General features: G+C 46.0%; 1 protein-coding gene across 2 annotated transcripts in view; it reads right to left on the bottom strand.

The window, feature by feature from the left end:
• Positions 1 to 7,125: 7,125 nt before the first annotated feature.
• The window catches only part of NIPAL2 (NIPA like domain containing 2), a 75,176-nt gene continuing 68,167 nt past the window's right edge, over positions 7,126 to 14,134 (bottom strand). For both annotated transcript variants that reach the window (XM_047726762.1, XM_047726763.1), the window contains 3 exons: positions 12,655 to 12,718; positions 11,397 to 11,491; positions 7,126 to 10,035 (listed from right to left, as the gene is read on the bottom strand). In XM_047726762.1, coding sequence (XP_047582718.1) covers positions 9,923 to 10,035; positions 11,397 to 11,491; positions 12,655 to 12,718 — 272 coding nt within the window. In that variant the 3' untranslated portion in view covers positions 7,126 to 9,922. The remainder of the gene's footprint in view (positions 10,036 to 11,396; positions 11,492 to 12,654; positions 12,719 to 14,134) is intronic.

Below are 14,134 nucleotides of genomic sequence, written 5' to 3'. Positions count from 1 at the left end.
TGGGATGCTTGGGAGAGAGGTCAAACCTGATCTGTCCAGTGATTAGGGGGAGATAAGGGAGGTTGCACATGTGTCAGAAATGGCCCTGAGGCCCAGCTTGGGCCCAGGGAGAACAGGGGTGCAGTTTGGTGCCAGGGCTGGAGCAAAGAGGAGAGGAGGAGGGTGATGATTTGCTTTTGGACATACTGAAAGCAAGCTGTCAGAGGGACACTGGTCAAGTAGGGGTTGGAAATGCGGGTCAAGACGCTGTGGCCACACTCAGCTCTCTGCAGCTCTGCACTGATTTGTTCGTTGAGTGGCTCGCAGAATCAGTGGGAAGACTGTAGGACTGGGCTTGGAGAGGGGGGAGGAACCAAGTGAAACCAAATGGCTGGGTTCTGGCCAACACTGAGTGGCATCACCCCTACGGGAGCGCAGGGTGATAACCGGATGCTGGACGCCCCCTAATGGGGGCAGTGAATCCATGCTTAATGGCCTTGAGTTCCAGACTCAATGTTGTGGGAAGAAGCGTGAACTCTCAGGCTGGGAACAGGGAGTCCTGCTTTTCCAGCTTTTATAGTGGGAATGTGGGGGGGGCGGTGCTGGGGTGCTTCTGCTTCCCATGCAGGTTAGTACCATGGAGGTGCCCCAATCATGGGCACCACATGCTGGGAATCGATGGAAACAAAAGTCCCCGTGGCTAGTTTTGCTGCAACAGAGTGCCACAGACTGGACATGCGGAATACGGAAATGTCTCAGCTTCCGGTTCCAGGGTCTAGAAGTCCCAAGATCGGGGTCTGAGCAGAGCTGTCGCTTCTGAGGGCGGTAAGGTAAACTCTGTTCGGTGCCTCCCTCCTAGCTTCCGGGAGTCCTGGGTGTGTCCTGGGCTGTAGCTGGCCATCTTCTCCCTTCATTGTCACATCGTCTTCCCTCCATGATTCTGTGTCTAGATTTCCCGGTTTTAAAAGGACACCAGTCATACTGGGGCAGGGCCTGGCCTCGCAACTTCATTTTTAACTTGATTACCTCTATAGAGGGTAATCTAACGACCCAGTTTCCAGATCAAGTCCCATCCTGAGGTAGTGGTGGTTAGGACTTCAGTGCATATTCGGGGGGTGGGGGGGCAAACAGTTCAGCCCATAACAGTTCCCTCCAGTAGCGTCTTGGTTTGGCTTTCTTCTAACTTCATTTCTCATGCTCTGAAGAACAGGACGGTTTTCATCCTGATGGCTTTAGAAAGATATTTATGTAATTGTCAATTGCTAAATTACGGAAATGAAATCAATCTGCTTTGCTGTTTCAATCATTCATAAAAATCAGTGAATAGGCTCTGGTTTGCTCTGAAAAATTGGTGTTGGTAGACTGGGAGATCCAACGCTCTGCCTGAGGAGAGTCTGCCTGAGGAGAGCGCCCCGGGCCACGGGGGAAATGTTTTTCTATTATTAACTTTATTGTTGTGATGCAAAACTCAAGTCAGGGAAGCCGGCTGCTCTCACTGCTTTTTGGATGGAGAAAACATGTGCAGCACGTGGGCTGGGCGAAGGGGCCACATACCGATTTGGAGCAAGGACCTGTCACCCCCAGCCCACCCGGGAACCGCTGCCTCACCACTCAGAGCTTTTCCCCAAACATGTTGGACGTCCCCATGGTTTTCCGAAAGGACATGAAGTTGCACATGTGTCCTTAGACCTGATATCCGCAGCGTCTCTGCCCGATCCTTCTGGATGAGCTTTTCCTGTCCTGTCACCTTATGCCTTTGCTGTGGACTCTGGGCCTTGTGTACATTATCCTGAAGCAGAACTTGAGGTATTTGTGCCAGGACCTTGCGTCCCCCTTTCCTCTGGTCACCCCCTCTTCCTCCTGTGTCTTCTCGCTGAGGCCCAGCAGGCCAGAATAATGAGCTCTACTCTGTAAATGGGGAGAAGAGGTCACTAGAGGCAGACAGGCACCCAGAAATTTGTTTTCTTCCAAATAGGGCTAGAAAAAGGATATTTGGGAGTTCCCCCAGGAGACACACCCACCCGCCGGCCCCGTAAACCTACTAACAACCAAAGAGCAGGAAATAGAAACATGGAAGAAGAGAAGTCAACACTTTTATGTTCTTCGGGGGGGCAGGAAGGGGGTGTTCTCTCCAGATGTCCAGAGAAGCCCCCAGCCTGCAGAGAGCAGCGGCCCTGGGTAAACAGGAAACGCCAGAAATCTATTTTTATTTGGTGCTGTCTTTACTTTCCCTTGTTTCAGTGGAAAATGAGTCTGGATTCCACAAAACTCCGTAGCGAACAGTAAATATACACAGAGGCAGTGCCAAGGCCCTCATTCCTCAGTGGTGGCTTGGACCCGTTTCCTCTTTGCGGAGACCTTGGAGGCTGGGGCCTCGCAGGGCAGGAAGCAGGTGGCTTGCTTTAGGGAAGGCCAGTGAGGGGCGCCCCCCCCCCCCCCCCCCCCCCCCCCCGCCCCGGTGACAGATTGCGGTCTCTCCCGCAGAAGCCTGATTTCCTGGCAGCCGCGGGGAGGGGGGCGCCCCAGCTCCTGTCCCCCCACGGCCCCCAACCCGAGTCAGCCCCAGGGCTTGTGGCCGGAGACCTCCGGGCCCCAGAGAGAGGGTGGTTGTGGCTCTGCGGTCTGCAGGGATGCAGGCGGGTCCTGCACACAAGACGGGCTCCGCGCACCATGAGCTTGTTTGGCCTGGAGGTGTACTGCTCGGACAGACGACTTCCTCTTCTCTGCTGTGGCCATGGGTTCCCTGTTCCCATCTGCTCTCCCTGGTGGAGTCAGGGAATGAGGGGTTTATAAGCCTCTTTTGCCCTTGAGCTCCAAGGACTTCCTCTGTCTGTATGGTTAAAGGTGACTGATCTTTCTCTCCACAATGAGAAAGTTTCCCAGTGTGTCTCCGGCTCCCCTGAACACCTGTCTTCATCCTCCGTCTCAGCAGATGCCTCGGCCATCCTTAAATTACCGTATATTCAGGATTGCTCCGCCTTTAAAAAAAAAAAAAAGAACAAGTTTCTGGTGCTCATTAAGATTAAGCCGAGGATCTCCCAGGCACTTGTAGTCTGTTTCTTGGGTCCACCTTCTCCTTTTTCCTACCTGAACACTGTCTCCTACTGTTCTCAAACATCTAACTGATGTTTTCTATAAACCCCATGAGTCTTGGGAAAATCAGACTGTTTTGGTGACCAGGAACACACAGTCTCTCCAGCCAGCTGGAGAAGGCGTTGGCTGTACTGTAAGCCCCCGAATGGAGGGAGGTAAGGTCACACATCCAGACCTTCCCAGGACGGGCCTGGGCTGTGTCAGTCTGTCCCCGCAGCTCTCTGGTCAACCCCGCTGTGTGTCTCCTTCTCTTACAATATTACTTACTCCCCTTCCACTGCCAACAAATGTGGCTCTTTAATGCTTATAATTCCTTCTTCCCTCTACTTCAATTTCCCGCCCACCGTGGCTTGCTATGCCTTTGCTGCCCCCTCTACCTTCACACCCTCCCCGCCAGCCACCCTGCCAGGAAACTTCCAGTCTCCGCTCCCCACCTGACCCCTTGACTCCACATCTCTCAGCTCAGGTTCTGGGGAGTGCAGCTCTGGCTAGCCCAGTGCATTCTTCTCGGGGCCCAGCTTTTCTGCCCGAAGCCATCCTAGAGGGCACCGCCCAGCCTTATGGCCTGGCTGCACAGGACATTTCTGGCAGGATGTGATGTACCACAGATGCAGAGTCTGAGTTCAGCCTTGACTTTCTGAATGTTTATGATGCCACGGTGAACAACTAAGAAAGAGAAAGGGGAATATCATTAAATTCTGACTGGCAAGTTTTTTTTTATTATTATGTGCCTAGGTCCACCCTTCCCCCAGCCCCCAGAACTAAAGTTAATGCCATCGTGTACCTCCCAAACCAAACCCAAACTCTTCATTCTGTGTCAGAGCTGGCCACTCAAGTCTTTCTAACCTGCCTTTCTCGTCCCACCAGTTGCCTTTCTCTTTGCGTGACCCCATGTGGCAGATGTCCCCAGGCTTACTCTGAGCTATTCAGCTTCTCTTCTATGTCTAAATTCTACATGAGCGTGAGAGACCAGCTCAGGATCTGCATTCATTTCCTAGGGCTGCCACAGCAAGATACCGAAGTACCATAACCAGGCTGGCTTCGAGCAACAGAAGTGTGCTCTCTCACAGTTCTGGAAACTCGAAGTCTGCAGTCAGAGTGTCAGCAGGCCTGTGCCCCTTCCAAAGGCTCTAGGAGAGAGTCTTTTCTTGCCTCTTCCTGGCATTCCTTGGCTTGTGGCTTCGTGGCTCTGATCCTTATTTCTATGCTCATGTGGCTTCCCCCCGCCCCCCACCACAGTGTGTTTGTGTCCTTCCCTCTTCCATCTCTTATAAGGACCCCTGTTACTGGATCGGGTAATCCAGGATGTACTCTAGGATGATATCACCTCGAGATCTTTGATTTAATGACATCTGCATAGACCCTTTGGCCAAAGAGATCACATTCATAAGTTCTGGGGGTTAGGAGGTGGACATATCTTTTGGGGGGAGCATGCCTTAACCTACTATAATCCCTAGTTCTTTTCTGAAGGCTGCCTCCTGGTCAAAAATGACCTCTTTCTCTTCAGGGCTTCTATGCCCTTTATTGAAGTCTTTGAAGGCACCTAAAGTAAAAAAAAAAAAAAAATGGTTTTTTAAGATTTTATTTATTTACATGAGAGAGAGAGCACACAACGGAGGGGAGAGGGGCAGAGAGTGAGGGAGAAGCAGTCTTCCCAGCAAGCAGAGAGCTTGATACAGGGTTTGAGGCCCCTGGGATCATGACCGAGCTGAATCATACACTTAATAGAGGCACCCAGGCGCCCTCCGCCAAAAAAAATTTTTTTTAGAGATTTTAATTAATTAATTAATTAAGAGAACAGAGGAAGGGACAGAGGGAGAGGGAGAGAGAGAATCTCAAGCAGACTCCACGCTGACCACGGAGCCCAGTGTGGGGCTCGATCTCACAACCCTGACAGCTTGACCTGAGCCGAAACCAAGAGTCAGACGCTTAGCTGACTGAGCCACCCAGGTGTCCCAGGGCACTCTTGATGTTCTCTTGTGTAGTGTAGGCGTATTGGTACTGGTGGTAAGAGTGAGGGTTGCAGAGTTAGATGTCCTGGGTTCCAACCCCAGCTCTGCCACTTGCCAGATGAATGACACTGGTCAAACCATTTTCCTTTTCTGGCTAGGGCCAGGATGCCATGAGGTGCTTAGGGCACAACATGTTAGGAGCTATTCACTCTTGGGGTCCAATGGGTACAGGGGCAGCCCTCTCACTACCTTGACAGGGACATGTCCATGAGCTTCCTTAAATTCCATGCCTCCCTTCTCCTTCCCTGCCCCTTGTCCTGGTTTTTTAATCTCTAAAATAGGGACAGTGACGTCCCTGGTAGAGAAAGTGTAAGGACTCAGTAACTCACACAAGTACGGGACTTAGTCACTTAGCCTCGTGCCTGGTGCATTAGAAGGGCTCGAGAGATGACAGCGATGCTCTCTCCCACCACACCATAAGTGCCTGGGCAGCTGGTCTTCATGTCTAATTCATTTTTATAGTCCTAATAACTTTAAACACATTGCATCGAAAATAGTATGTGATTAATTATGTTGAAGTGAATTAATAGCTGCTAAGTTAGAGGCATGTGGTGACCGGGTCAGTAACCAGGCAGCCAGCTCCAACTTTGAGTTAGCTCTTGAGTTGGGTCATTTCCTGGTCCACGCTGAGCATTTAGGAGGTTTAGGTGAGGAGCTTTGGACAGAAGGAGTAGAGCCCAAACCTCAGAAAATTGCTGAGGTTGGTTTTCAAATTAGAACCATGAAGGAAACAGCTCCAAAAACGGGATGCGTGCACGCTGGAAGGATTAGCTCGTGTCTGGGTAGCAGCAGCTCAGATGTGCAAAGTGGCTTGGGTTCATGCGGACCGGTCACATCAGGAAAGGATGGCCTCCTTCTCCATCAGGCACTTGCCTGTTCCCTGGGAAAGAGATTCTTTACGGGAACACGGAGACTATCTTGCATCTTGCCTAGAACGCCACGAAACTGCTGGCAGCTTTCGGCTCAACTGGGTGCATCCCGAAACACCACATTTATTTGATATCGAAATTGATAGTCCTTTTTTACATTGTGGTTGGGACTCATTAACTCCCAATAAGGACCGACATCGAAGGAGGAGTTTCTTCCCTTTCTCACAAAAAATAAAAAATAGAAAAAAATGTAAAAAAATGTTTCCCTGGACGGGACACAGCTCCTGTGACTGATTTGCTCTCCTGGCACAGGGCTGCGTGTTGTGTGGTACCCCGAGGCTGCTAAGAAAGGAGACAGGATCAAGAATTCCTGGGTGGGAAGGCTTTTCCCTGCGCTTACCACAATTGCTAAAACACTAGGTTTAATAGCCCAAAACTGGTCTATATTTGCATGGAAACCATGTTTGTGTGGAATTCTACTTTTTTTTTTTTTTAATTTCAAGATGGCCATAATAAGAGCCAGACTGTTGATGAGTCTAACGATTAGAAACAGCTCCTAAACTTCCCACACAATCATGGTAGGTTCAATTCTGAGATCTTATTTGAAAAGTTCAAAATGCGTGGTGTTTATCTAGCAACCTCACGGAAGCACTCATAGCCACCAGTGCCAGACACGTGTGTGACGATTGTGGTTGCCCAGTGCAAAGACTGTCCCTATAACTAGCCACGGAATTTAAGTAAAGCAGTCTGGAGGGGTATTGGGAAGGTTCATTTTAGTAACTGCTAAATTTATGTCCACAAGATCATTATTAAATTGGCAAGTATGAAGCAACCTTGAGTGTGGTGGAGCGTATACACTCCTGGATGAGCTGTGTGCTTGGAAACGAAGAGTGAGGGTAAAGAGGGTTCTTGGCTTTCAGGAATGTGGCTCAGGGTTTCAATCCCCTTTGAGTCGTGTCCACCATTACACCGGCTCCTTTCGGAGCCAGACCTGCACATTATCACCATTACTCTTCAACAGCACTGAAATTGCAATAATCTATGAGATCTGTCCTTTCCCAGTCTTTCTCTGCCACGAAACAGAATTTCCGGAGCTTGTGGGGGTGGCAAGGGGGTGTTGAAAAATACATTCCGAGTCACCGCTTGAGAAGTTTTTATTGTGTTTTTTTTCCCCAAGTGATTCTGGTAGTGAAAGTATTATGGGTATAGAACAAGCAAACACTTAAACTGAAAACAATTGGGTAGTAAAGTCCTCTGCTTTAATGAGAGGTCATTAGTACTCATTTCCGAAGCTATTATCAACTTGGAATGTGGGATTGGAAAGGCTCTTCCAATATAGGCAAGGGTGCTCACAAAAGAATCACTGTTTTGCTTTTTTTTTTTTTAAGATTTTATTTATTTGTTTGAGAGAGAGCATGAGCAGGGAGGAGATGGAGAAGTGGGCTCCCCATCCGCTGAGCAGGGAGCCCAACATGGGGCTCCATCCCAGGACCCTGGGATCATGCCCGGAGCCAAAGGCAGACACCTAACCCACTGAGCCACCCAGGTACCTCTGAACCATTGTTTACAAGAGAAACAAACTCATCTGTATCTTATGTAAACAACAGGATCCTAATGTAAATATCAAGACACAGCTCCACAATCCCATAGTATCCTTGTTTGTCATGAATCACGAAGTGTCACCTTTTCAACTCCTGAATGCCCAAGGAGCAAGAACAAAATTGCATGGCAAGAGAAGGAATCTAGATCAGGGATTGGCAAACTACAGTCCTAGGGCTGACCACCTGTTTTTGTAAATAAAACTTTACTGGCCTACAGCCATGCTTGTTCGTTTACATATTGGCTGTGTTGGCTTTCATGCTAGAATGACAGAGTTGAGTAGTTGTGACAGGCAACACTGGCCAATAAGCCTAAAAATATTTATTCTCTGTGTCTTTACAGGAAAATTTTGCAGAGCCCTGGTCTAGACAAATAGTCCAATGAGTCAAGTTGTTGGCTAAAGGTCCCCAATTCACAATGCCAAGAGAAGTACTGGGTTGGCTTTGGTGGTTGTCATGCACTTTGTAATTTAAAAAATCTTATGAGCTAGTACAACTAAAACTCCTCTTCACCTTGCTTTGAAGAAGCAGTATGGAAAGTAAAATTAGGTCTCAATATATTTTATATGTTGCCTGGACTTCTAAAACACTGCTGGATTGTTTGAAAGTGCATAAGTGGATGTCATTTCTCAAAACTTTTAAAAGATGCAAATGTTGGCAACTACTAAAATATTGGCATCACACTTGTGTCAGCACAAAATTCTACAATGCTCAAAACCACGTGCTGTAGCTATAAGTGTAGTCCTACTTCAAGTGAAACTCTTTAGTCTAAATATTTTTGCCATCTTTGAAACCAGTTTTGAGAGTCATCAAAAATCTGCAGTTTAAGACACCAGACGCATTTCTTAGCAGAGCCTTCCAGTGCCAACATGTTGGACCAATTCAATAAAACATGCCATAAATTATATGACTGCTTTATTTGAATTAGGGGATACATTCCACAATAGCGGAGTTCAAAAGCCAGACATGGGCTCTAGGTTATTATTCATACATTGGCGATGGATTCGAATCTCGCCTTTGTGGCTCAGTTTGGCCAGCACTATAGGTTATGACAAAGAACAATGCTCAAAGACCCAAAGCAGTTAAGATTACAGTGTCGATAGCTCAGAGTTATACAACCTTCACAAATGTAAGACAGCTGGTTGGAAGAGCCTTGGACTGGCACATCAGAAGTGAGGGGAAGCTTTTGACATGTCATTAAGGATAGGGCTTCTGACTTGATGTTGTTTACCATAAAGGCTAGCTCTTTTCTTGTCATTTAAATATATTAGTAGATCATAACTAACATATAGGATTATGAACTCTATCTGCAAATGAATCTTGGTAGATAAGTGACCGGTCACAGCAGAAAAGCCATTCAGGTCCAGGAGCACATGGCCTTCCTCTCTAGACGCAGGTTGGGCCATCTGGCTACATCTACAGACTTAAATGGCTAAAATCCAATTCTCTACTCATAGCTGTACTCTTGCCTAGAAGAATATTTAAAGCTTGGGATAATAACTTGGGGGAGGAAATGGTGTGCTCGTGAAAATAACACTTAGAACTTAAATACAATTTTTGAGACTTGCGTCAAGAGTTAAAACGTACAGTAAACCTGCTAGGTAAGTCATAAGACCCACAGAAATACTGGCATAGGAGATGAAGTTTTCAGTCTCAATTCAAGTATGATCAGATCATGTAGCTGAAAAAATGCTCATCATTCTATATTTTTTGAAAAACTGGTCTTAATTCTTAAACTGTTCTTTCTTCATTTGAAAAAGTTTACCAGTCAAGGTATACACATCACGGAAGGCCACTTACAGACTCTCATTTTGAAGATAGTCTTAATTTTCAAAGGGCAGTTAGAACAGGGCTCATTTTCAGAAAAAGATGATTCACCGTTCTAACTCAGGACTAGAAAGGTGAGATCCTTACGGGGGAGGCTCATAAAAGACGTCGTAGGAGAAACGGATCCTCTCAAACCCTTGGTACAGGAGCGAGGTTGGGGGATGAACGTGTCTCTAAAGCCAAGCAGCCGACGCTCAAAGTTGTGTGGGAAAAGCAGCCTGTGTGTGTTCTGTAGCCAAATCGTGAACGCACATTTTTGTGTGATGGTCCTGCTCAGGAAGCCAGGCTCTAATTAAGATCTAGCTGGGTCGATGTTCACGAGGGGGGACATCCAGAGTGTGGGAACACTTCAAATCCCCTTCTGTGAAGACATGAGACTGTCAAAGCTTAGGAAGGCCCCAGCTGTCCGTGCAGACGGAGGTGGTGTTGAGGGCAGGGGGATGGTGATGCTTGCGCACATCAGCGCGACCTAGCTGGGACACAAGGGGAGGGTTTTTAAAGGGGGGGATCGAATAACAGGCCAGTGGCCATCCCTCTTGGCAGCTCAGACCTCTTTCTTCTCTCCACTTTGGCTCTTTGTTGAGTCACTTCCATCAGGCAGGGTTCCGTAGGATAAGCCATTTGAATCTGGCTGTATTTTGTCCAACATTTGTTTCCCTGTGGAGATAATAGTCACACACAAAAAATCTTTTGTGCTCTTAGAAAGGAATACATCTAATAACGGTTTCTCCTCTCTCTAGGCCACATTTTAGTCCCTTTTTATAGTGCTCTGTGGTTACCCTCTACACAGAAGAGATCAACGTCAGGAAGAAAGGGCCCCAGAACTCTGTGTCCCTTGTGGTGACCACATGCTCTCCGCAGGAGACAGCAGGCTCCCCGCCACACAGGGCCTCCTGTGCAAGGCATGGAAACTGGGCTGGCTCGGTCAAGAGATGAACGTGAAGCGTCCACTCATCTCCACACCTTCCTTCCCAATGTCCTTTCCCCTTTTCCATGTTTGATCTAATGCGTGTAACAACAAAGAAAAGCAGACTTCCATAGCAGCTCCTAAAAGCTGTTGCTGATCCTGTGTATGGGGCTTTGTGAACTGGAAAATCTAGTTAAATGGTGTTTTCAACCCAAGAGCCTCTGACCACACAAGTCACTCACAATGCCCACCTTTGCCACCAGAGCCAGTTCTGGCCTGGAACGCTCTTAGGGGATAAGAGGGCCCAAGAGGGAAAGAGAATAGAGAGCTCCTTAGGTCATGTTTTCTCAGTTGTAGGGATGAGGCATTAATGGCTTTCGCTTCAAAGCTGGGGACCTAACAGAATGGGAGAGGAAGCTGTCAGATCATCATTACTTCTGTCTAGAAACCTGTAGGTTGCCCTGATTCCCTAGCAAAGCTGGACCTACTGAGTAGGCCGGAGAGGAGGTGAAGATATAGCCAACTCTTGGCTTTGTTCTGAACATCGCTTCTGCTGTTAACATGACAACAGCAAGTTATTTCCCAAGGAGAGTGGAGGACTGCAAAGAGGGGGATGTGAAATGGATCGGGATGAAAAAGGCAAAGTGGAGGGGGAAAAGCTCTCCGTGTTCAGGTGACTGTGAAGGATGTCCCTTTCAGCCCCACCGGGCACAGGTTTCTGCAGTCTTTTCCAGAATGATGGTCCTTACCAGTCTAAGCTCCTCTCCTGGGCTGTTCCTTCAAAGACTCTCCTGGTAACCATTCCCTACTCCTATCCCCACCCTTTTTCAGTTTAAGGAAACACACACAAAAAATTTGCAACATCCCCCAAATCAAGAAAATTGGGGCCAGTTCTTTTATATCCCCAGTGGTCTGTGCAAAACTGACGTTCAAATAAATGATTATTAACACTGATGGTTAAAACGTTGCCTCTGTTTTCATTGTTAAAAAGACATTTTCTTGAGGATAAAAATTATGTTTTATATTAATTTTAACACCCCAATAATACCAGCAACTACTAATTTATAAGGATAGAGTTTCCCATCATAAATTAAAGGATATACAGTTTTACCCGGAATATTTCCAAAATCAATGTAGGACTGTGGCAGATGCTCCTTTTCTCGATTTCTTGTGACCAAAAGCACACCAAGGAATGATAGAAAACACCTGTAAGAGTGATATTAATAAAGAACACAAGAACACTGAAACAACCCGTGGTGTTAAATACCAGCTCCATAGTCTACATGATGACATAAATTCCACTGGTTTTGTTTTTCCTGTTTCTCATAGTAAGCTTCTAGAACTTGTCTTAATTGCTGCAGCCAATTATACTTTTTCCCCAGAACCAAGACCTGGGCAGCTTCCAATAAATCTCTGCCCCAGGTTTTTACCATCTGGAGGCTAATTCCAGCTCTAAACCCTTTGGGTAGACACTAGGTCTCATTTTCTTTCCATGCGTGCCCAAACCCATTACTGGCATGCAACATGAGCAAAAAAAAAAAAAAAAAAAAAAATATATATATATATATATATATATATATATATATATATATTTTAATTTTCTAAGAAATTTAATTGTCCTTGGCCATAAGAATAGTCATAGTTTCCAGATCCTAGAAGTTTAGGCTTGCCCAAGTATCTTATGAAATTGGATTTTCAAGCTAGATGGTTTTCTATGCTGAAAATAGCCTGGGCTCGAGTCTGCATAATGGCCATGCAGAACACGAGATCAAGAAGCAGCTAAGCATTAATGGAGTGCCAGTCAGATCCAGCAGACGATCTGATACATTGGTGATAGTCTGTCCAAGGTCTGCTCTCTGTTTGCAAGAATGTCAGCGACGATGCCTACCAAATTTCTAGGAAGGGTTAAAGATGGGCACCCAGACACAAGAAAGGGATACTTCCAATCCAAAGTTATTAGGTCCAAAGCTAATAATCTGCCCTAGACTTAACCTTTATTCTAGGGGATCCTACAGGCATCTGTGGTTCCTGGCTGGGTTCTAACCTAGAAATTTCCAAGAGTGAGGTAGGTCTGATTTAGCAGAGAGACATCATGGAGTAGCTATAACAGCCGGTGGTGGATTTTTCTAGACTGTGGCTGGGATTGAAAATCCCCAGGTTCCAAAGCCTCAGAGAGAGACCCAAATTACCAAGTCAAAGACATAGAGTCCTGTGGAGGATGTTAAATGAAAACTAGGTTTCTTTTAAGAGCTCAGGGAACTAATGTTTCTTATATTGTCTTCCAATTTTCTATACCTCAGGTAGAATGCCAAAAACCCACATAAAAGTAATAGGATTTCACATTCCTTACTTATGAGACATCTACTTACCCAAAAATATATATAAATACAGTTAGAAAAGCTGCACCATGGAACTCCTGATAAAATATGATACCTGTAACCAGAATAAAAGACAAATGTGATTTTAGGGAAAGAATACATATATACTAGCTACATTGTTTTTCAAATTATGTTCATGTATTATTTTTTCTAAGGATAGTTACCCTTAAAATGCACGTTCAGTAGCTTATGTTTAAAAATATGTGCATGCCACACTTACATTTTCAGTGATTTCAAAAAGAACACAGATTCGTAGACTTCATATGATGTATTATTATTCTAAAATTAACAGAGTTGCCATAACTTTTGGAAATAGAAAATTCTTATCCAGTCTAGGATTTATCCCACCAGAACAGGCAAGAAAAAAAACCTCTAGTGACCTTTCCCACCTACACTTTCAGGCCAGGGGTCAGCAGGCCTGACCTGAGGGTCTGGGAAGACTCTGGGGCCTGGGACACAGCATCTCCTTCAGCTCAGCGGCTGGCCGCCCAGGCTGACACTCTTGGCAATGCTCCATGCACACTTATGCCCTGGAGGACACGGGAACCATTCTCCCCAGCTTTGTTTCTCGCTGCCAACACCCTCTCCTTTTGCTTCCTTCTGGTCTTCCCTTTTGGGGGAAGGAAAATTTGGATGTGTTATTTACTCTGATAAACTTGTCTTCTCTCCCTGTTGATCATGATGACAACCCCTTGGTCTAAGGTCCCAAAGCCTTCAGAGAGTTATTCTTTCTTAAAGGTATCTTTAAGGAGTGCCTGGGTGGCTCAGTCATTAAGCGTCTGCCTTTGGCTCAGGTCATGATCCCAGGGTCCTGGGATCAAGTCCCCGCATCAGGCTCCTGGCTCAGTGGGAAAGCCTGCTTCTCCCTCTCCTACTCCCTCTGCTTGTGTTCCTTCTCTTGCTATCTCTCTGTCAAAAAATAAGTAAAATCTTCAATTAAAAAAATAAAGTTATCTTTAAATTATGTATCATGTGGATTGAATTTGTGTGTGCATGTGTGTGTTTGTGTGCTTGTGGTGTTAGCCTGACTCATCAGCCAACAGATATTTATTGAATCCTACATGCCGGCCATTGTGCTGTGCCTACCATGATGGACAAGACAGAGTGCTATGGCCAGGAGTGCTCTCACAAGCCTGTCTCCTCACCTAGAGAATAAACTTCATCCAGGAAGAAGCCACGTCCAGTTCTAAGAAATACTGGTTGAGTGGATGAACATTTTGAGAGCATTTTTCCATGTTATGGCATACTTCCTTGTAATCATTTTAATGTTTCCATGTTATTCTAAGCAGATGCACCATAATATTCATTTCTCTAAGAGCATTTTAAGCTGTTTTGAATTTTTTTTTGCTTTAGTCAAGTAGCAATAAACTTCCTTGTACATATTTCTTTTCTTCCTCAGTATTTTAGGATTTGTTTTCTGTTATTGCTGCTTAAAGAAGAATTTCTTTTGTAAAGAGTAGAAATGACTCTT

The sequence above is a fragment of the Lutra lutra genome, chromosome 4, assembly GCF_902655055.1.
Source record: "Lutra lutra chromosome 4, mLutLut1.2, whole genome shotgun sequence".
Lineage (NCBI taxonomy): Eukaryota > Metazoa > Chordata > Mammalia > Carnivora > Mustelidae > Lutra > Lutra lutra.
Note: the sequence above shows the minus strand (reverse complement) of the source record. Positions and strands in the feature narration are given on the sequence as shown.